General features: G+C 37.8%; 1 protein-coding gene and 1 pseudogene across 1 annotated transcript in view; both read right to left on the bottom strand.

Moving 5' to 3' along the window:
* Window positions 1-10,583: 10,583 nt before the first annotated feature.
* On the bottom strand, window positions 10,584-19,139 carry LOC112501649 (annotated as a pseudogene).
* A 1,639-nt stretch (window positions 19,140-20,778) lies between these two features.
* LOC112514833 (myosin-6-like) overlaps window positions 20,779-24,763 on the bottom strand; it is a 34,565-nt gene continuing 30,580 nt past the window's right edge. Inside the window, exons 28-38 of the mRNA XM_025121457.1 lie at window positions 23,905-24,075; window positions 22,926-23,066; window positions 22,617-22,803; window positions 22,341-22,435; window positions 22,179-22,249; window positions 21,987-22,086; window positions 21,856-21,912; window positions 21,336-21,392; window positions 21,167-21,247; window positions 21,011-21,090; window positions 20,779-20,893 (exon numbers count right to left, since the gene is read on the bottom strand). Coding sequence (XP_024977225.1) covers window positions 20,779-20,893; window positions 21,011-21,090; window positions 21,167-21,247; window positions 21,336-21,392; window positions 21,856-21,912; window positions 21,987-22,086; window positions 22,179-22,249; window positions 22,341-22,435; window positions 22,617-22,803; window positions 22,926-23,066; window positions 23,905-24,075 — 1,155 coding nt within the window. The remainder of the gene's footprint in view (window positions 20,894-21,010; window positions 21,091-21,166; window positions 21,248-21,335; window positions 21,393-21,855; window positions 21,913-21,986; window positions 22,087-22,178; window positions 22,250-22,340; window positions 22,436-22,616; window positions 22,804-22,925; window positions 23,067-23,904; window positions 24,076-24,763) is intronic.

The following is a 24,763-nucleotide window of genomic DNA, read 5'->3' as shown; positions in this document are numbered from 1 at the left end:
AACCGTTTACGCTTCCATACCATTAAAATCAATAATAGTGAATCATTTGACGCTCCAATTATTCTTTGAATATTCTTGAGTTGTTCTTCACTATTATCCATCCATATGATATATTTAGGTTATTCATAACTTGAATATTCGTGTTATTGAGAGATCTGGGATCAACAATTGGTATCAGAGCAAATTGATTGATTTTCAATCAAAACGATCAATTTGAATCTGAATATTCAAAATCTCTCAATTCTCCATTTACAAAAAAATTCGTGTTCTTCTCTTCCAAAACGTTATTATGGCTAACTGGAATTATGCATATAGTGTGGGTTCCCTCACCAAACCTCCAACTCTTCAACATGAAGAGTATTCACAATGGAGGATTTGAATGGTGAACTTTCTAGAGGAGATGGACAAGAATATCCTCAAATCTGTCATGGAAGGCCCATATGTTCTTCAGACTCTTGTTCCAAGAGTTCCTGGAACAAGTACTACTGCAGAAGTTGCTGCCTACTATATGGTGAAAGACGAAAATAACTGGAATGAAGATGACATAGAACAAGTAGAGGCAGACAGGAAGGCTAAAAGGCTAATCATCATGGCTCTTCCAAATGAAATTTTCCAATCTCTCGATGCTTGTACAACAGCAAAGGAGATGTGGGATGAACTGGCCAGTCAACTGGAGAGAGGCGCAAAGACAAAGAAGAACCGTAGGGCCCAGTGCTTAAACGAATACACGAACTTCAAGACATTTCCTGATGAACCAATTCAAAAGACTTATGATCATTTCAACACATTGATTAATCAATGTCGCAAAAATGACATTGCCAAGACCAAAGAAGAAAACAACGTCCTTTTCCTCAAAAGTCTCGACTATGAGTGGACTCAACTGCCGATGTCCCTCCAAGCAAATCAGGACTTAGACAATTGGTCGCTTCATGACGTCTATGGAACTCTTGCTGCTCAAGAAAAAGATATATTGAAGAGGAAGGTGTCCATCGGTGGACCCCTCGCTCTGGCTACAGAAGAGAAAAAGGTTACAAGGAGTTCTTCCAGAGAACATAAGAAAAAGAGCAAGAAGGCACTAATGGTTGAGTCAGAATCTGAAGAAGAAGCATCTGACTCTAATGATGATCTCAAAGCATTTGCCAAATCTCAGGCCTTGATAACTAAGCAATTCCAGAAGAAGTTTGTCAAGATGCCTTATGAAAGAAGAGACTCCAGAAGGGAAAAGTATCAGCAATCCTATCAACAGAAGTCGATGAAGTTTCATCAAAAAGATGAAAAAAGAGAAGGAAGAGAAGACAGAGAAGAAAGAATAGAGGACAGAAGAGAAGGAGACGGAAGGAAAGATGGTCTTCGCTGCTACCAATGTGGGAAGATAGGCCATTTTTCCAAGGAACGTAAAGGACAATTGGTCAAGGATGCAAACTACTACAAGAATAAGTACAAGTACAACCCTAAAGAGCGAAGCTTGATGCCTGAAAAAGAAAACTGGGTGCCTGATTCTTCGTCTGATGAAGAAGACAAGGCACTCATATGCCTTATGGCCAAGTCCAATGCAGAATACGCCTCTGACTCCGATGACCAGGTATGTGATTCTTCCCTAGATGAAACCAACTCTGCTCCTTCAGAGTTAGAGTTAAGGGTTATTAAAATTTCAGAAGATTTTCTCAAACTAAAAGAAAACTAAATTTTGAAAAATCTGAAAGATTAAAAGCAGAAAAAGAAGTCAGTTTCTACAAAAGAGAGACTGATCTTCTTACTGAAGAAAAGGCTGAATTGGTTAAGGAAAAAACTCGTATTGTATCCTTGAAAAAAAAACAGAGGAAGAAAAAATGATGGATCTGAACAAGAGAATTACCTAAGACTTAGAAAAGAAGGTAAAAGTCTTGAAAGAATCTGAGGCAGAAAGACTTAATTCAGTAGTTCTTAAGGATTTCTTTCAAAAAGAAAGGGAAATTCTTCATCAGAAGCTTCAAACCAATGACCTCCTGATGAATAAATACAAAGATGCCCAAGATGTTTATGAAAAACTAAATGGACAAAAGGATTACCAAGGAATCGGGTTCAATGATCTTGACACTTTCATTGAAAGCAAGAAATCCACCCTTGAATCCACTTTCAAACTTGGATGTGTTCAAAAACCCGACTTCTATCCAAAACTCAAAGCTAATTTCAAAAGGGTAAAAGTTGATGGAAAAACCGTTCTCTTGAGGCAAAATTTTGAAAATGTGGTTTATGATAGCAGCACAAGTAAGAACCCTGATGAAAAGGATGATGCCTTCAAACCAGAGACTGATGGAAACCCTATGGTTAAACCAGAGCCTCTGGTTATCAATTCTACATGTTTATCAGCAAGTGTTGTCGATGGAACATAAACTCTTAGTAAGGAACCATCATCTGATGGATAGATGAATAATTCAAGTTCCATTGAAAATTCATCTAAGAAATCAGAAGCGATGGAACTCCCAAAAGACCATTCTGAACCATCAATCTTAGAACTCCTCGCTCCCAAAAACATACATGAAATTTTTTGACTTCGAGAAATATGCAAGAGACTTTCTTGACTCTGACTCTGAAGAAGAAATAATATGTGAATCACCAGAGATCATTGTGGATAAGAAACCTCAAAGTTCAAAAACCGCCAATGAAATCTAAAATTCCAGAAGCTATGAATTCTTCAGACAAAGGAAAAGGAAAGCTGAAAAACATTAAGTCTGCCAAAGATACTTCACAAGTCCCAATCCCTCGATCTAAATTTATTAAGTTTACTTCTGAACAGAAACAGAAGTGGCCTGCTTCTGAAAATTCTAACCTGCATTTTTCTTCTCCTTCAGCTAATGGGAAGAAGCCTCTCCTCATGAAAGATGTAAAACCCACGCCTACTCCTTCATATAAAAAGTCTACACTAGATAGGAAGTTTGTAAAAACAACCAATGCTAGGACAGAATCTTCACCCTTTGCTTTTACTTCTTCTTCATCGAATAAAAAGAAATTTGTTAAACACTCTTGTCCAAAAACTCCTAACTGTCAGTGTCTAACTCTTTTGCAAAACCTGAGGAATCACATGCTAAACCATCGATGCATATGTTCTGAGCATGTTTATTAATATAAAAATATTAAGCCTCATGAAATTATGAAAAATCCCAAGCCTGCAAAGGCCAAGGGCAATGGAAATAAACCCAAGCCTACAATGGCTAAGGATAATGGAAATCAACCCAATTCCAAGAGGGCTGATGAAAAGAAGAATGTCGTATCCCCGGCTAACAAACGTGGACCCATTATGAAATGGGTACCTAAAACCCCTTAACTTGTCTTGCAGGACAAGCATGTGCAACCATGGTATATGGATTCAGGTTGCTCCAGGCACATGACTACTAATAAAAGTCAGTTGCCCTCCTTCATCGAAAAATCTAGAGGCTTTGTTACTTTTGGAGACAACAGCAAGGGAACTATCAAGGGATATGGCACTCTCATCAAAGGCAACATCTCAATCGATAAAGTGACTTATGTTGAAGGCTAGAAGCATAATCTACTAAGCATAAGGCAGTTCTGCAACAAGGGTCTTGAAGTCAAATTTCGCAAAGGTTTCTGCATCATCGAAACAAAGCCTGGCCAAACCATCATCAAGGCAAAGAGAGAAGAAAATCTCTATCTTTTGGATTTTCAATTTTCTGTGGGTCAAGATACTCTCTGCCTTGTCTCCCATAGGAGTGATGAAAATGGGCTCTGGCATCAAAAGTTCTCACATCTAAACTTTGACGTCCTGAACTCAACTTCGAAAAGACCATCTTTGTTCAACCTGTGAGATGGGGAAGCAGAAACGGGCTTCTCACAGAACTAAGTCAGAAACCTCTTGCTCCAAGCCCTTGGATATGATTCATATCGACTTCTGTGCGCCTATCTCCACACAAAGCCTCTCGGGAAAGAAGTACATCCTCGTACTTGTTGATGAATACTCAAGATACACATGGGTTGAATTTGTCAAGAAGAAATCAAATGTTCCTGACCTCCTCATCGAGGTGATGAAAAGGCTCCAAGTCCTTCTCCAACGAAAACTCATCAAAGTTAGAAGCGACAATGTAACAGAATTCAATAATACCAAAATTGATGAATATTTCATCAGTGAAGGTATTTCTCAAACCTTTTCATTAGCCAGAACTCCTCAACAAAATGGAGTTGTTGAGCGAAGGAACAAAACCCTAGTGTAAGCAGCAAGGACCATGTTTGCTTCATCTGAGCTGCCAATCACCTTTTGGGCCGAAGCAATTTCCACTGCATGCTTCACTCAGAACCGTTCCATCATCAACAAGAGGCACTAGAAGACCCCATATGAACTTATCAACCAACGACATCCAAATGTCAAATACTTCCATGTCTTTGGGTGCAAATGCTTTGTATTTAATGATAGGGAATATCTTGGCAAGTTTGACAAGAAGGCTGATGAAGGCATATTTCTGGGTTACTCTAAAACTGCCAAGGCCTACAGAGTATTCATCAGAAGGACAAATATGGTCATCGAAAGCATCAATGTGTCTTTTGATGATTCATCACCGATGACTTCTAGACACAACAGTTCAAGACTCGGGCTATCACAAAGAGCCTCTGATTCGTCACTCAGCAAACCCAATGAATCAGAGTTGGTTCATGTATTTGAAGACATTTTTGAAAAAGAGGCAGCCCCTGGACAAGCGCCCATTGCATAACTTCATCCCATAGCTGATGAAGCACATGAGATCTCTAATGCTGAAGGTACGACTCTTTTTGAAAGTCATGTTACTTTACCTTCTACCTCTTTTGTGCCTTCAGAACCAGAACATCACTCTGAAAATGATCTCTTTGAAGGGGAGCAAGCAGTTCTATCAACCGATGAAGAACCACATCTTGTTGCTCCAAAACCCCCATCTTGCACCAAGTGGACAAAATACCATCCTCATCACCAGATTATTGGTGATCCATCATCTGGTGTCAAGACAAGATTCGCAACTGCCAATGAATGCCTCTTCGCCAACTTTCTAAGTATGATCGAACCAAATAAGATTTCTGAAGCCCTACAAGATCTAAACTGGATAGACCCCATGCAAGAGGAGCTACTCCAATTTGAGCGGAACAAAGTATGGTCCCTCATGCCTCTACGCAAAGGGGAAATGGCCATTGGGACCAAATAGGTCTTTAGAAATAAGAAGGATGAAGATGGCATAGTAGTAAGGAAGAAAGCCATGCTTGTTCCTAAGGGCTACTGCCAGGAAGAAGGGATAGACTACGATGAAACATTTGCTCCCGTCGCTAGAATTGAAGCCATCAGAATATTCCTTGCCTATGCAGCACAAAAAGGTTTCAAAGTCTATCAGATGGATGTCAAGTATGCCTTCCTCAATGGCAAACTTCAAAAAGAAGTCTACGTGCAGCAGCCTCCTGGGTTCAAGAATCCCAAGCATTCAAAAAGAAGTCTATTTTCTGGACAAAGCTCTCTATGGGCTAAAACAAGCACCTAGGGCCTAGTATGATACACTCTCTCCCTTTCTCATTGCCAATGGATTCGAAAAAGGTACCATCAACACAACTCTCTTTCTTAAGAAGCACAAAGGTGATATTTTACTTGTGCAAATATATGTGGACGATATCATATTTGGTTCTATTCACTCCAAATTTTGCAAAAAATTCTCAAATTTGTTGAAAAGCAAATTTGAGATGAGTATGATGGGAGAACTCAGTTTCTTCCTTGGTCTTCAAATAAAACAAACTTTAATAAAGAATTTTCATCAATCAGTCCAAATATGTGACTGACCTTCTAAAGAAATACTCTCACGCAAATTCATCATCGATGAGAGCACCAATGGCTACAGGAGCTAAGTTGTTTGCTGATCCATCAGGCAAATCTGTGGATGTAACAACCTACAGAGGCATGATTGGATCACTCCTGTATCTAATAGCTAGTAGGCCAGATATTATGTTCGCTACATGTCTTTGTGCAACGTATCAAGTTAATCCTAAGAAATCTCATCTCTCTACAGTCAAGAGGATCTTTAGATATCTTAAGGGAACCCCTTCATTGGGTCTCTAGTATCCAAAGAACTCTGTCTTTGATCTAATAGCCTATACAGATACAGATCATGCAGGTTGCAAGCTTGATAGAAAGAGTACATCTGGAAGCTGTCAACTTTTGGGGGACAAGCTGGTGAGTTGGACATCCAGAAAACAAAATTGTGTCTCAACCTCTATAGCAGAAGCAGAATATGTTGCTGCTGCTAGTTGTTGTTCACAAGTGCTCTGGATGAAGACCCAGCTGAAGGATTATGGGTTTCAATATGAAAAGATCCCTATCCTCTATGACTCCAAAAGTGCCATAACCATCTCTGCAAATCCTGTGCAGCATTCCAAGACTAAGCACATTGATGTCAGGTACCATTTTCTAAAAGATCATGTAGAAAAGAGAACAATAGAGATGTATTTTGTTCCAACAGAAATTCAACTTGCTGACATTTTTACAAAAGCACTAGATGAGAAAAGGTTTATGTTTCTTGTCAGCAAGATGGGAATGCTGAATCTCACCACTTAGAGGCAAATTATCTTTTCAAACCAGAGATTCTCAATATCTCTTGGTTATGCCTAAAAGTGATATATTATAATGGCCCTCATAACCAAGTACTCTACACCAGAGTCTCTGGTTTTAAAGACTAGAGCCTCTGGACAATTAAAAATATTTTTTTCCGATTGGCCAAAATTCATTTCCTTTGGAACCAAAGCCCATCTGGTCCAAAGAAAACACTTTGTGTTTTACTAAGTACTCCCCTTCCCAACCAGAGCCTCTGGTTCTATAGACTAGAGCCTCTGGATTCCAAGTCCTTAAGACTACAGCCCCTCTGGTCCAACTTGGTCTCCCCTCATTCGTTTTCTCATGCATTTAACTTAGTCATTTCATTCATTTTGCAACCAGAGCCTCTGGTTCCAAAGACCAGAGCCTCTGGATTCCAAGTTCTTTGAGACCAGAGCTCCTCTGGTCCAACTTGGTCATCATGAGCTATCTTTTTCCTTCCATCTCATTTACATTTCATATCATCCATGCAACCATAGCCTCTGGTTCTAAAGACCTGAGTTTCTGGATTCTAAGTCTTTGGAACCAGAGACCCTCTGGTCCCATAGACCCTTCATTTTCATCATCATTCATATTCATTTGCACTATCATTCACAACCAAAGCTTCTGGTTATATAGACTAGAGCTTCTGGTCTTCCCACTTATCTCCCTTATTGGTTCTAGGGGGAGTTTTACTCATTGCACATCCCCTTGCATCATTTGAGGGGGAGTCATGCATATCCCATTCATTCTTGAGAATCCAAATTGAACCAATCATCCCTCTGGTTGTACATTCCTATTCAACCAGAGACCCTCTGGTTCAATTCCTTGGTTCTTTAATCTTGCATTTTCCCACCTAGAGCCTCTGGTTCCTCAATCCAGAGCCTCTAGATCACAAAAATGTTGCATTAATGAAATATTTCATCCCTTGCATTCAACCAGAGACCCTCTGGTCCTTCTTAAATGGTATGTTTTGATTTCAAGGGCTTATAATGATCATCAGATCCTCTGGTTCATCAAAACCCAACATTTTATGATGAACTTGTTCATCACTCTCAACTAGAGCCCTTCTGGTTCCCCTTACAAAAGTCATGACCAACCAAAGCCCCTCTGGTTCCATGATAAATCATTTTTCTAATAAAACCTATCTTTGATTGAAAAAAATTTCAAGATTATATAATAATGTAGCTTTTATGATAAAAAATCATACAACATGGGTTTTTAGAAGATCAAAACTTCGTAATTTGTGTTTATCTTCCAACATAGATGGAATTTTAAATTTAATTTTGTTTGGGATTTTATTCTTGAGGATTATCCTTTGGAATAATTATTATTTTAAATAATTTTCCTAAATAACCCAAACGGCAATAACCATACACGCGCCTGACAACTATCAAAAGTTGTTCCCTAGAAACCCTTCATATTTCCCTCCAACCCACCCCATCTTGACATGTGTCCCTATAAATCTGCACCATCATGATCGTGAGCAGACTTTACGGCTCACGATCACACATCAATCCCACCTTTTTTCCAAAAGTCTCCCACCATGATTACCCCACCATTTTTTTAATATTATTTTTTAAACCCAACCTTTCCTCTCCTTCTCACTATAAAAGGCCGTCATCCCCAACCTCTCATTCTTTACGCTCACAAAAAGCTTACAAGAACTCAAACAACAAAGATAAACCTGCAACTCCCAACCTGAAAAAATGGTGTCCTCCGCTTCACATGAGTCAAACAACAACAACAACAGCCACGTCCAATCCACCGGCGCCGACAGCCGTGCAATAGTGTTCCTCTCGATCAAACCAAACAACCACGCAAACGATCTCCGTCCCCAACTCTTTGAAGATAGGTTTGCAATCCTTATTGAGTTCTTCCAGAACTGTATCCTCCAACCGGCCCTCACTCTCTCTGACCACAAGGTGCTGGTAAAGTATGTTCAACAATACTAGCAGACCTGCGACTTCTACCCGGAGAACTGCGGGATTATGGGAGACATTGATGTCCCCAACGACATGGTGTGCTCCATCAAGATTTCACATGCCAAAATTTCAAAAGTTCTTTTCATCCCAACCCAACAGGAGCTCGGGATAGCTCACTACGTCAAACCACCAACCAACCACAACATTCTATGGTTTATTAGAATATTGGGCTACAACAGGGATCTTTGCAACGTCTCCGACTTCAAGAGGCAATTTCTTCCACCTATGTGGAATGTTTTATTCTTCATTCTCAACAGAGCCCTCACATGCAAGTTAGGGAGCATGGACCAGGGCAACATCAATATCATGACCATCATGTATGGTCTCTTCTACAACCTTCCCTTGGACTACGCTCTTCTCATCTATAGCGAGATACACGTTGCGGTGGTGAAGAAGAACAAACTGATGGCTGCTGGAAAACCCGTTACATCGGTGCTCATCCTGCGTTTCCTTGCCCTCTTTATAAGGGACACGATGAAGATGAACAAGCTTCCAAGCAATGCATAATTCACTCCCCAATATCTCATGAATGGTCATCGCCTAACCATCTCCAAGGATGGTTACCCTGTAGAGAGGCCCTTGTCCAGGGCCATGTTAAGTGTCATTTCAGACACCTCTACCTACCGTAGGAACTATAAGAGCTCTCTACTGGCCTAACAACCGAGGCCAGCTACCCCAGAGCACATAGAGCCCTCAACTGACACAATCAAGGGATCTCAAGAGGAGTCTTCTTCATCGGATGATAAAGATAATGATGATGACACTTCTCCCACCTCCCCCGGCTAGGGCTATAAACGAACCGAACGTTCAGCAAATCGTTCATGAACCGTTCGGCGGGAAGTTCGTTTATTTAATAAATGAACGAACATGAACAAATTTTTTTGTTCGTTTAGCTAAACGAACGAACATGAACAAGAGTCTCGTTCGTTCATTTATGTTCGTGAACGTTCGTTCATTTACCATTCGTTTATATTCGTTCGTTTATGTTCGTTTATATATTGAATTTAATATATAATCTTTTGATTATATACTTTGAATTCAAATAATATTCGTTTATGTTCGTTTAACCCATTCGTTTATGTTCATTTAGTCCGTTCGTTTATGTTCGTTCGTTTACGTTCATTAAACATGTTAATGAACGAACATAAACGAACACGAACATACCTGATTTCTAAATGAATGAACACGAACATACCTGATTTCTAAACGAACGAACACGAACACAAAGATTTTCGTTCGTTTACCGTTCATGTTCGTTCGTTTGTTCGGTTAAGTTAAACGAACGAACATGAACAAGCCTCCGTTCGTGTTCGTTCGGTTCGTTTACAGCCCTACCCCCGGCCCTATAAACACTTCAATTCCATCACCCCCACCCCGGGCAACCACATCTTCTACCCTTGGCAACCAAGGCCAAAGGGGTATTGAACAAGGACCACCCAGTCCAAACCTAACCCAACCAAGCCATCCAGAGGCCATTCTTCAGGCCTCTAGAGATGAAACAACCGAGGTACCACACCATCCATCACCTCTCTCCCAACAGGGGGCTGATGAAGATATAAGACCCACTTCTCCTCATGGCTCGCCACTTCCCACACACACAGAAGAATGTGTTGCTTCTGACTTTGCTGAACCCATCGATCATTTAGAGTGATCGCCTCTTCAAGCACAAACACCGTCAATTCTTGGTCTAGCGACGGGGAAACACATCTACTTCCCTTCATCGGACTCTGAATAAGAAGTTACATGTAGCAACATCATGAGATAGTTCCTCTCTCGAGGGTTATCAAGGATGTGATGGAAGTCCTCCCATGCCACACTCCCCACAAGGCATCGATGGAGGCGCCTCTGAAACTGAGGCCCAACCTACAACATCTGTTGCTGTAGGGGTTACCCCACATGCAGAATTGGTCACAAAGGCTGAGTTCCAAGCCTTTGCTGACTTAATTCAGCGGTCCTTGGATGACCTTAAACTCAACTTGGCGAGGGTTGCTGAATCTATCCCTACAGTTGATCTTTCATCGATTCAGCAATCACTTGCATCCCTCGAAGCTCAATCGAGGGACAACACCACCAGAATTCAAATTCTCCAACAACTCATGGTCGGGCAGCACAACCGCCTCACCAACATCTCCACCACCAGAAACGAATCCATAACCGCCATCCTCATTGCCCTCTCGACCCAAATAACAGCGACCGATGAGTCCATTGTCTCCCTCACCGCCCAAGTAAACACCCTCACCACTTCCATCGCCACCCTACCCACCACCATCATTTCCAATATACCACAAATAGCCCCTCCTCCACCCCCTCTGCAGCACCCTCATCTGATGAAGCCTTCAAAACCTTTGCTGTAGAGTTACGCTCCATGATATCTTCCATCACCATCCTTCCACCCACCCCAGCCTCCACCTCCACTCCTACAGATGCGGTCACCAAAGCTGACTTTCGTGCTCTCTCTAAGGCATTAATCTCAAGTTTTAACGAGAAAGGTGCCAAGTTCGCACACACAGCTATAAAACCCGCCAAGGCTCTCTCCAAGAGCCTTGACATTCAACAGGCCCGCACCAACTCACTCCTCCAGTCGATGGAGGACTCAAGACGAAGAAGAGTCCTAAGAAAGTATCTTGCTCCCTTTAGGATTACGAAGAAGAGAAGCAGAGCCTCATGCTCCACAAGCAGGCCCCTTAAGAGGCCGAGACATGATAACCCAGACCAGGATGATCATGGTATTGGTTCTCATGAAGAGGAGAACCCAGCCAGCACACAAATGGAGTCTGCAGCACCACCACCACCACATAATCAACCATCCAACCAACCAACCAACCCAAGGAATACAAGCGAGCGAACCAAAGGCTCAGCCCTCTGATGATGTACAAAATGTACATATTCCTTCTGCTTGCACCCAAAACCCACCTCCATCTACCAATGAGTTCTCACCAATCTTGGTAAGTTCTTCATCATCTGACCATCAATCCTCTCCTCAACCAGAAACAACCTTACCTTTCATCCCATCACCAACACCTCCTCCATCACCACCTCAACTAGAACCCTCCATCACCCAACCAACTCAACCAGAACCAGAGCCTACTCAACCAAAGCCCACTCAACCACAAACCTCACCCCAACCAGAAGCCTCACACCAACCAGAACCCATCATTTCCCAAACACAACCCATCACCCAAACACAATCACCCATCGCCCAACCTACCCTTACCCAAACACAACCACAACCACCCATCACCCAACCTATCCAGAAGGTACCTGCAGACATTCCATCTTCATCAAGGAAAGCTCCAACATCAGACATAGTCGAAGAAATTCTCTCTCAAATGGAAACGTTAAGGAGACGTCCGTCAGTGCCACCAAGGGAACCTGTTATGATGGAGAATATCCATCAATACCTCTACCACGATCATGATGAATAGCTGGTTTTTAATCCTTCCAACCTATCTCCTGATTCGATGGACTTGCTATGACATAGATTCGTGAGATAGACGACCTCTCCACCACAAGCTGTCTTCTCCAACAATGGAATCAAGACAGTCCTCGACATCAAGATGCGGACCTTCGCAAATAAAGCTAGCAAATACATCGAGTACACCATGGAACGCGCATATGGGATGATCAGCATCTTTAACGACAATGATCTCATAAATTTCAATCCATGGGACTTAATCGATTTATATGGCCACACAGCTCAGCGACAGGATCAAGGGATAAATAGAGCTATTGTAGAGATAATGGGGACCCTAGTGAAGTTTAGAGCTAAGAATGACTTCTAAATAACTCTTGAACTAGGCATTGAAAGACTATCCTACACACCTCCAAATTACGACTTTCCAGGCTTACAGGAGAAGCGTTCTGCATCGGTCCTAACTCAACCAGAACTTGGCTTGGTTTTCAAGAACGAGTATGAAATCAAAAAGTTCTTCAGACTAACTGAGACCTTCAAGTATTCAACCGATACACTTGAATTGTTTTAGAAGATCATTTGAGAGAGACTGGGCAGAGTGCATGTGCTGATGAAGGAAGGCCAAGAATTGATCCATGGTATCTCCACAGTCATCCGCTATAGAGGATTGATGAACCGTTTTTGGAAATTTTCTAGTGGAGACCATGATATATATTTTATTTTTATATATACAGTCACTTTGTAATAAATCATCCAACTTTTCGACCAATGAATTTTTTTGGCAAAAGGATGTTTCTATTAGACTAGTCTCTGTTCTTCATATTTCTTTCATGTTTCATAGACTAGTCATTGCTTATTTTATCATTACTTAGGGGGAGATTGTTAGACCCCATCATTCTTATTGTAAAAGTAATAAAAAAAACATACAAGTGTGAAAGTACAAAAGGTCGATGGAAAACAAGCATGAAGAAATCCTAAGTGTCTAGTTCAACCAAAGATGCGATGAAGGTCCATAGGTGGGATGAACAGCGCATCTCCATAACCCCTTTGGTCTCTAACACTTAAAGGATTCAAGCATTAGTTCAACTAGAGATATTCATTCAAGAAGACTCAAAGCCTCATGGTTGAACACAACTCCAAGAAGACAGCTAGAGATGACAAATCGACAGCTGGATTTACATTGCTTTATTTACTTTGATATGGTTTCCATAATTCTAGATTACTATCTTTCCTTAGAAGATTTTCTAGATATCTTCCATAGATAGTTATCTCCTTATTTAGATTACTAGTATAAATAGGTCTTATATTTCTTGTAATCGTTTACGCTTTCATACCATTAAAATCAATAATAGTGAATCATTTGACGCTCCAATTATTCTTTGAATATTCTTGAGTTGTTCTTCACTATTATCCATCCATACGATATATTTAGGTTATTCATAACTTAAATATTCGTGTTATTGAGAGATCTGGGATCAACAAATGCAATCAGCCCGAGGTCAATCTTCTAAAGCCAAATCAATCTTTACCTGACCTTGAGAAGTTGCCGCTCTATTCACTGGTTCGAAGCCCTGAGTTGGAAATTGTGTATACCGGTCATGATAATTAGAAGTACTTCTTGCGGTTCAACGAAATCAGTTGTTATTGTGACGGCACCTTGAAGATCATTCAATTGCAGCTTGAAGCCAAATTAAGATTGGATGATCAAAGAAGAATGAAACTTCCTTTATGGGATCGGATGGCAATGGTAGAATCTCTGGAGTTGATCGTGAAGAAATTAGATTATAGGGATGCTATACGGAGATGGGAAGTGTTACTTCAATACTGACTGTGTCATGTCAAATGGACTTAGTACACATAGGGTCAAAGTTCAAAACTCAGATGCTTGCGCTTATTCAGACGAACTTTACTTTCACCAAAGGGGGAGAATGTTAGGTTTATTATTTGTTGTTGAAAGTAGAAGGTTAATCTTGTAATTTTCCATTTTCTAGTGTCGGTATAAATAGTCTTGTTGACTTGTAGTTTTGTAAGACTTTGATCAATTGTACTTTGACTATCATTTTGTAATCTTTGACTTTTCCTCTCATCAATCGAATACACAGTGTGCATACTTTGGGTTTCAGTTCCAATTCTACATTCTTGATTCTATATTTCTTGAATCAGATTACATTTTTGGTGTGATTTGCTACTTTGGACAATTAACACACAAGGACTTGAATACAACTTTAATTCCAATAGGTATTTTTGTAGTTGCACTTGGCGAGTGTTATTATAAATTTACAGTTATAGTGTGTGCTTGAATCGCCTTGTTGTAATAAACGACAAGGTAGTGAGTAAATTCTCAGTGATCAATCGTTAGAAGGATTGACGTTTGTAGCATTATCACTTTGAGTGATAGTTAAATATGGTGATTATGTTAAGACAACCATTATGGGTCAGAGATATTGATTAAGTTTGAACCATAAAGTTGCTGAATCATCTTTATTTCGGGAAGAAATTGTAAGGTTAGTCGACGTAGTTGTAGATTTATACCTTAATATATTTGAACGTTTTGATGATAGTAGTGAGACTAGTAAACCTGATGATCATGCTTCTAAGACCTTGGTCTCGACCAAGTTCATGCATGATATTTATTTATAAAATAAATTGCATAAAATATTTGTCATGTCCTTTTTACATGTCATAATACGAGTTTTGAAGAATATTTGGCTCATAAGAGTGTAGCCCATGTAATCATGGATCGTTTTATTGCATATAACTTGCACATAAACTTTTATTAGATGTTTTTTCTATATTATTCTACCAGCTTCATCTAATATTGAAAGCACACAGTTGAGTATCCTTAAACTTTAAAACCAACATGAATCATTCAATGTTTTCATAATACATGCGTAGGTTGTGATACGAATTTGACAAATTAATCGGTGCATGTGAGTTTCTATTCAAGTTTTAAGTTGCAAGGAACTAGTTTGGTTTTTATGATTACATACGAGTTTTATTGGGAATCTTCCTCATACTACTTTTGCTAATATTTCAAATTATTAAAAATCATATTTTTAGATGGATTTAGATTTGAAACTAACAAAAAAAAAGTTCCATTTCTTACCCAAAATGCATGTCCCTGTTTCATTACCAGTTTTAGAGAGGTAAATTGATGCATATGAGAGTCGGGTCATATTTTGAAATGTATGAAGCTACTTTATTGCATATATTTGCATGCAAGTTTTATTGGAAATTTATTTTTGTCATTTTCTGCTCAAGGGTGAAATTTTGAAATACACAAGCTTGGTTTGTTGCCTATGTTTGCATATGAAGTTTTATTGAGAATTTTTATCTTATGTGACCTCGTTGTTAGAGATGAGGATTTTGATAACTTTCAGTTGCATAGTTTTTCCTTGAGTTTGTACGAATGCATTTTGTTCCACATTGTTGTATGCATGAATTGATTTTCATACATGGCATGAGTAAGCGTGGGTTGGGACTGATCTGATGCGTTTGATTTGGTTAGTTGTGTGCATCTTCGTTTGTTGACATTGTGATTTTGGGCAACATAAATGCACTTATTTATTATTCAATTTTATGAGCAAGGCATTTGTGGCCACTTTGCACAATTACCTAGTAATGGCAGTAATTTTATGAGTACGTGATGATTATTATAAAGATTTTATGTACGGTAATCTTTTAAAATTAAGAATTGGCATATTTGTTGAGTCATATCCTTGAAAAACCTTGAATCCATTAGACCCATAGATTTAAACTTTTTATGGAAGGAGTTATGTTTAAGGGCTAGAAGACTCCTTATGAATTAAAGAGTCGGATGACTCGACTTGTGATTGTTTTTTGATTTCGTGATTTTATTTTGAACAGTTATCATATATAAGGAATCTTGAGGCATTAGACTCATGGTCACCCTGATTATTATAGTAGTGATCTTCCATTGCGGTAATTTCCGGGTTGAAAATTTATGTGGTGATTTGTTTTGATGAAAATTTATGTGGTGATTTATTTTGATTGAGTTAATTTGATGAGTTATCGGGTTTACGTCATGTTAATTATTGGTGGTACACCATTTTGGTGATTCTTTGCAATCAAAGAAAATTGTGGGATCAGGCGCTAGAGCGTTGTAGTTATGAGATTCAAGTTCTCATATTATTTGTCAACTTTAAAACGACATTGCAAGTCGAAGCAGTGTAAATCAGAAATGAGGTACTTGTGGGCATACCGATATTTGTGGTATGGTCATTTTGCTATCTTAGGAGTCAACTATTGATTTTGAGGTCAAGAACCATTTGAGTACTTGGGATACTTCAGTTGGATTCTATGAAGTGTTTGCAAAGTATGTGGTGATTATGATGATATTAGATTTTTGAGAATTAGAGATTGATAATTGCGACCATTTTGATTCGTTAAGGATTTTATTTTGAAGAGTCAATGTTTGAATGCCTTCTAGATGTTGGATAATCGACTTTTTGTAGAGTATAACGGTACATTTCTGGATGAAATGTCAGGCTAATGGCAAGAATCATTTGATTAAGGAATTATATTAGAATCCTTACAGTTGGCGTAAATTGTGACGATTTGGAGTACCAATTCAGAGTGGTGTTGAACCGTACCGAACTGGTTGATAGGATCGCGTCAAGGAAAGGACGATAAAAGTTTTATGGTAATGATTTGGAGGAATTTAGTGGGAGTGTCTAAGGTTGACCTCAAATGGAAATCTTTTAATTAAAGCGACTTTGATTGTCGAGCTTAAAATATCAATGTAGTAGTGGCATCGGGTGATCAACTTAGGAATTTTATGTGGATTCCCTTACCACTAGGTGAAGTCGACATGGTAATGAGAGTTTACTTTGGAAGGAGTATGTCCCATTACCATCGGATCAACTTTTACAGAAAGTATCAAAGGATTGAATGCAAGTGAGAAGCGTATCTTAGTATAAAAAGGTTGTTTGGAAATTTAAGAGTAAATTCATTTTGGACATCAATTGTGGAATTGAGCCATTGAGGTCATAAGCTGCCCTTGAGAGAGTATGAGTCAGACAAGGTTGGGAGGAAACTGAGATCCTATTGTTGAAAATTGCTCCAGCAATGTTCAATGTTCACCCTAGTAGTGATTTAAATATTGAGAGGGAGATTCGATGTAGGAACTTGTATGGAAATCGACATGGCAATTTTGGCATGGAATTATCAGGTTCCAGTTAGAATTTGAACTAGGTTAGAAACACTCCCTTGTGAGGGAGTCAGTTGTTTTAAAGAAATATGGTTATTTGAGGTTTGCATCATTGGACTGACATCTTCTTTGGGATGGGTGACTGACAAGCCATCTTTTGGATTTGACGCTCCGGGTTATGTGGCATTCTTGAACTGTCTTGTGTATGTCTTGTGGTCTGAACGTTTTACGGAAAGAGGTCGGGGCAAATAATATTGTAATATGGAAGAACTCACTTATCAAAGTTTGGTTGAGATTGAACAGAACCAACTCTGTCTATGGATTTTGTAGGTCGAGTTAAGGGGAAAACTACAAAAAAATGAAAAACTAAGGAACACCATGGTAGCCATTTATCTAGATGGTATGCACATGTGCATACAAGTAATTAAACAATTTGCCTAATGCCTAGTATGCACATGTGCATAAAAACCAAGAAACAACTTCAATTATTTGTATGCATATGTGTATATCATTCAGATGAACGATTAACAAAGTGTTACTCAGTTATTCACACACACACACACATATATGGGTATGTTCAAATGAGAATTGAGAAAATGATGAATATATATATATATATATATATATGTGTGTGTGTGTGTGTGTGTGTGTGTGTGTGTGTGAAAATGAGAATCATAAAATGTTGAAAACGTAAGAAACAGTGAAACAATACACAATACATATCTGTAAGTTTCACATGCGAAATAATACAATATAATTATTTATATGAAAAAGCAAGACCACCTTAAAATTCTAACTTAGGGGAAAGTCCAAGAAAACTCAATGGACTTTAGTGTTTGAAATGATTAAGTCTTTGAACAATTTTTTGGAACAAATAAGTCCTTGAATATTTCAAACATGTTAAATAAATCCTTGGACTTTTGGAAACCTATTAAATATATCTTTATGACGAATAAATCCTTACATTATGCGACTTTTTTACCTAGTGCGTGCGCGCACACACACATTGGACTTTTGAAACCTATTAAATATATYYTTATGACGAATAAATCCTTACATTATGCGACTTTTKTACTTAAAGCGTGTACGCGCACACACACACATTTATATAAATTGGGCCAAAATATACTGAAATATGCATCAAAATATACCGAAAGGTTTGCTGAAATATGCACCAAAATATACCGAAAGGTGTGCTGAAATATGCACCAAAATATACCAAAAGGTGTGCCGAAATATACCAAAATATATACCAAAAGTTGGTTCCAAACTAGCACTAGTACATGTGCTCTCTCTCCTTCAACGCAAAAAAGAAGTTTAAATTCTTTGTATACCGGTTTTCGTGCTTCCACTCACCACCACCCCCATTAAGCCCTGATGCCATTGAGCATCCTATCTTTCAGTTTAATAACCCCCTTATCATCGTATTCCATCTCCTTCATTGCAAGCTCGCAAGCAACATCGATTCCAACAACCAATGTTGTTGGCACTATCCCACTCCTAATGCCCCTCTCCTACCCACCACCATTCATCTATGGCTCAACCTTAATTCGTGGCCTTCGCCTCATACAAAAAAACCCCAATACCCTTGGGACCATAAACAATATACCTAATCAACGACATCAAGCTCCCTTTCACTTATTCACATCATTAGAAATCTTTGTTAATGCATGTACCACATCAGTATGAAACAAAATATTGATTTCCTTCTTACATATTTGACAAATTTTCTTCAATTGTGGTTGAATAACCCCAATCTACCAAACTATCAGATTTCACCAGGAGATACTTAATTTTCAAAACCCTCTTGCTGTAAATTTCAAAACCCTCTTGCTATAAATGATGACAAAAATCAAATATGCACTTACACTCCGTCTGAGTTGTAATTATGTGTTTCTACTTCTGTTTGTAAAAGTACATCACACCCTTCATGGAGACAACACTGGACAGCAGCGACGTCGACAGGGCTAGCACTACGACAAAATCGGATTTATAGGACGCCATCAATTTCAAAGCTTCCTAATAGACTGCTTTATATGACGTAATTTATAGGACCAAAAACCAAAGAGTCCTATTTAAAGGCGTTGTAATAAGTTTATAAGGAGCTTTTGACGTCTAAATAATTTTTTAAGACATTTTTATTATAAAACGTCACATTAGCTATTTATAGGACATTATTTGAAAATTTGTCTTACAAAAACAAGTGTTCTATAAAAAGATAAGTTTTTAAAAATTGTCCAATAAAATAGCTAATTTCACACTTTGTATTAATAGAGTCCTATAAAACTTTTTAATACGTCCAAAATCGTCCTATAAACTTATTACAACGTCTTTAGGTATAACATTTATGTTTTGGTCCTATAAATTGAGTCTTATAAAGCAGTCTATTAGAATGCTTTGAAATTGGTGGCGTACTATAATCTTAATTTGGTTGTAGTGTAGGCAGAGGGCGATGGCGTGGCGACTGACTGAGACTGGGTGGGGGAGCATGGGGGAGCGGCGATTTCAATATAATTTTTAGGGTGTTTTTTAATTTGTAGTTTTACTTGCTATGTAGGTTGCAGCTTACATTTTTACCTAATAAGAATTCATATAAAATATTTTAGTAAATCAAATTAATGATTTATTTATTATGTTTTAAAATGTCCAAGAATTTATTTGTTTCAAAAAATTATCCAAGAATTTAATCACTAAATTCCATTAGATTTTCTTTTTAACTTTTCCCTAAATAAAACTCACTAATGATTAAAATTGATTAACATGATTCTCAATGGGTTTGTCCATTTATAAAGGCAACAATGATTATTTTAAATGTGCAAGGAGTGAGGGGTAGATGCAGAACAAGCTGTTTGTTGGTTGCATATGATTTGCAATTATGGATGGATGTGACTTCTCCTAATTACAATATTTCTCTTCTAACAATTTCAAAATGTTATAACATCAAAATTCCCAATTGCAACAACATTCTATTCTGCTGCTTCACTTCTCCTTACCTTCAACCATTTTCTTTTTGTGTTCTAACAATTACAAACTAATTAAGAGTCTTGATTTCTGTTATATATAAAAAATCCATTATTAAATTAATGAACAAGAGACATGCATATCCAAAATCATTCAACTTAATGTTTTTCTCATAGTATTTTAAACAAAACTGATGGTTAGTTTGCAATAAAAGTAAGATATATACAGTGGCAACTTTTTGTAGACCCAAAAACAAGAATGTAGAAATGACATGATTGTATGTAGAAAGATTAACAATCACAAGATAAATGAACAACAAGACCCAAAAACCAACTTTTTTTACTCTAGGTTCCTTAATAGTTGCTCTTCCAACTACATTGCTACAAAGAATTAACCTGATGGAATAAAAGGTAGCAGAGGTTAAATTGCATCCCTCCCCTTAATTCTATACTTAACCTGAAATCACCTATGGATTTTACACATCTAACCTAAAAAATTAATGCTTACACCCAGGGCAATGGATGCTTCATTTTTTTGTTTTTGAGAAATCTACCTAAATCTAGAGAACAAAAAGAGATGGGGGTGGATGGATGAATGTACATTATGGCTCGACCAACATGACTATGTATGCTCTCGTGGTGGTTGATGGTCGTTACTTTAAGGCAGAAAGAACCAAACAGCATTACTCCACTAGAAATCGGAACTCTGGATTTTCCACAAGGGAACAAGTAGGTTTTATTTCTGCAAACTCCTTCTCATTCAGGGAGCTGCAAAGTTCATCAACTGAAAAGGGAACGCTGCATATACAAAAAAAAAAACAAATTATATATATATATATATATATATATGGTTTATCGAAACTTTTTCAAAATTGTGACCATGTAAAGTTGTGTTGTATGTATCTCATTGCTTACCAGGGATCATCTTCTAGCAAAAAAGAGTTATTTTCAGAATCCTCCAAGCCTTCTGTACTAGCTTTCAATTTAGTAATAACCTGCATATGAAAGAGTGAGGAAGGATTGTTGCAAATAGGGAAAACGAGTAATTGATGATTATTGTTTTGTTCTTACTTCTGGGGCCACACTTGGAGTATTGTAATTGTCATCAAAGTAGAGTGTGCAAATTCTGTAAAGTTGTTGAACACTTAGAACCTGAAACAGAATGCATCACTTGTGTTATTTCCATAAATTAAGAAAATGCCACCTGGATACTACTTAAAACATACATACGAAGACTTACAGAGCATAGATCCTTTGTGAGGTCATCATAAGAAATTCTAGACTTCTGGTGTATGACCTGCATAATATAAATGGTGAGACCTTTTAAATACCAAGATAAGTTGCTTCATAATCAAAGGACAATGCTCTGCAGATTCATTAAGGCCAAAATTCACCGAAACGTATCAAACTTTGTCTTTGTTCCTATTATGCATAACAATGAATCAACATTGTCAATTAATGTAACAACCTTTCTAAAATTCGTATTTCGGGACAACCATGTGTAAAAATTCTTACATTAGAAATTTGTAAGTTCAACAGTTAAGTTGGTCCTGAAATAGGAATTTATAAAGTTTGTAACATTATGCAATTTTCCCAACTTTATTGAAACTTATTGTACCTATTTCCCATGATAAGGAGTTAATAGCATACCAATAGAAGTAGTTTGTTTAAAATTGCAGAACTATGAAGTGAAACTTGGAAAAGAAAATAGCAAATTAAGTTTGCATTTTGAAGTGCTACAATGAACAATAGAAGCATACCAGGAATCCAACTGCCTGCCTTACATGCTTAAGTTCATCCCATGCTGAGTCTGCATACTGATTTAATGGAATTAGTTAGAACTGTTTAAGCTAAGTTGAAGCAATATAAAAGATGTCCAACTAAAGAATACCTCTTCTGTGGCATTATGACACCAAATCTCTAACTCAGCTAACCCTGCTTTCACATATTCCCCGTGGCTAAATGTGCAGCATTCTCGACGTAGAAGAAGGCTAAGGTTGCACATAGAAAGCAATTTCAATTCACTAGTTGATAGCATAGATTGAAATGATCAGACTTCCATTTAAAAAGACAGAGCATCTACCTGTTGAATAGCTGTACATTGATGGAAGAGAAAGCTTGAGCGAAGATCTTCTGAGCAAGAACTATTGGCACCTGATATAATTGTGTTTGATGAGGTCAAAACAGGAGTAACATAGGTTGGACTTGATATCTGTAAATTTATTGAAAAACTGAGATCACATACATGGTATTCTTCCAAAGTATGGAGCATGCCATTTAGGCATCCAACGGCGTTTTGCCAGTAGATAGATGGAGGAGTGGTAGCTTTTGACGTTCTTGCTGCCTGAATTGTTAGGAAAGTATAAAATCGACAATATAAGTTGATTACTAACGGGATGAGAAGTCATAAGAAAGCCCTAGGCCATAACAAGAGCTTGTGTTCTATAATCTTCAACAGAAAGTTATAGAGTTTTGCTTGAAGTTAGATAGCAGAAACCAGTGATTGATCCACAGTTCAAACAGCACAAAGGTACCTGGATACAAGAAGAGATACATGTTGACAGTTCCTTCTTCAAATTGTCACGAACGATTCCAAATATTTTTTCAACATAAGCAGTTAGTTGCTGCTTGAAAAGCAAAGCTGGGTACTTGGCATCGACTTGGCGCACTATTTCAAGATTGCTATACGATGGAGATTTGCGAAAGCTCTACAAAATGGCAATTACGAAATAAGCTCCTATTTGCTCCAATGTGCATGATACACAAATGGAAATATATATAAATTAATAGAGGGTGTATGAGTTCGAGAGTAGAGTCAAGAAGTCGGTACTTGTGCCATCCTTCCAAATATTGATGTTGGTTGGGGGGGTTTTTGAGCACCTCCACCGGAACCTATACTCTTTTGAAGCAAAAACAGCAATGTCGATGTGGCAGAGAGCCAATAAGACATATGCTGGTTGTCTTCCTCTTTCTGGGAAAAACAGTGTACAGTCAATATGCAAGGTGATTTAGTATCCACATAAAAATGAGAATTAAATAGATCAAATTTATTGATAAAATACACTACTCATTAGGAAACAAACCTAATGTAATATTTATATCTTTCAAGGTCCAAAGTGCATTCAACTGAGATATATATATATATATATACACACACACACACACACACACATATAGAGAGAGAGAGACCCACACACACACACACTATCAAGGGTGAAATAGTAGAGCAGTGCTGCCACATTCAAAAGAGTAAGAATTGAGAAAAAACTTATACTTGTCTCAATCATCCTCTCAAACACAACAGAGGAAAAAGGACATATATTAGTCTTAGACTACGGAATCCCAAAACATTCTCATTTTACATACCCACAGTCAACTACAAATTAATGTGATGTTAACATCTTATCATTCTCATGAACATCGTCACTATTATTCCCCGTTATTAAATTTTTTATATTTGACTAACATATTACCAGGAAATACCACTGTGAAAATCTTTATCTTATACATCTTTTATGTGGACATGAGAGATAAACGTTTTATGTTCTTTCAGTACCAATAGGCAATGAAACCTCTCATGTGGTCCATGCTCTTCTTTGGATAAATTTTGGGACATTTTTCCTATACTTTTCTTCAAATCAATAAGTCATGGTCTATAAAAGTTCGCCTTAGAATATCTCAGACAGTGCACATGAAATCTTCAGAATATAAACATCCCTGGATAAATAAACTGTATAAACAGTGGCAGAAACAACAAATCTTTTGCAATTTGCAGAAACATGTTCATGTGTTCACTGTAAACATCTCACCTGTATTGCAGAACCAAACACCTGGATAAGACGATCAAATACACTGGTTCTTTCTGCTTCAAAAACTTTCCAGTGCACAAGACTTTTGTATATGATATATGTAACAACTGGTTTTCCATTACTGAACCCAAGATCTTCTGTAGCTGCTTTGATAAGAGTATCAACGTTCTCCTGTACCATAGATATGTAGAAACGTACAATTATGCCATGTCACTTTACCAGAAATCTCTATTGTGTTTCTGAGAAAACAAAAGAAGAGATGACAATCAAATCGTAAATCCATTTTCCTTTCAGGTTCCACGGAGATAGATATAACTCCAGAAGAGTAATACGATAACAGTTAAGGTGGGTATAACCGGTGGGGTGCATTTCTCTAATAAGAGATCCATTTAACAAGAAAAAGTGATTATTTACCATCAATCTACACTCAAGTGCGTAGAGAGTAATAGATCCACAAGATTTATCATTTGCCAGGCTTATAAATCTATTTGCTGCATTTAATGAACACTCATTTGTATGTAGTAATCATGTTTTTATGTAAGAACTGATAACTTCAGTGAAATATGCTTCCCTCTATAAATATATCACATATGACCACACTTAAATATCTATTCTATCTTTCTCGGAAGAAGACCTAAAATTTCTAATCAATTTTCAAGAAAAAGTTGCAGTTCTTATCAGCATATATTTTGTATATAAAGCAAATTATGTCAAATAGTAAAAATCAGATCTATAAACATTATGATGAGGATCGAAATCTTTAGAATAGCTATCGGATGAAGTAAGAACACATTGAGAGGAAGGAATTGATTTAATTGAAATCAGAAATCGAAAATTACAATCATAACTCCAGGGATGA

The sequence above is a fragment of the Cynara cardunculus genome, assembly GCF_001531365.2.
Source record: "Cynara cardunculus var. scolymus isolate 2C chromosome LG 1, CcrdV1, whole genome shotgun sequence".
NCBI classification, from domain to species: domain Eukaryota; kingdom Viridiplantae; phylum Streptophyta; class Magnoliopsida; order Asterales; family Asteraceae; genus Cynara; species Cynara cardunculus.
This window is presented reverse-complemented; position numbering and strand designations above follow the sequence as displayed.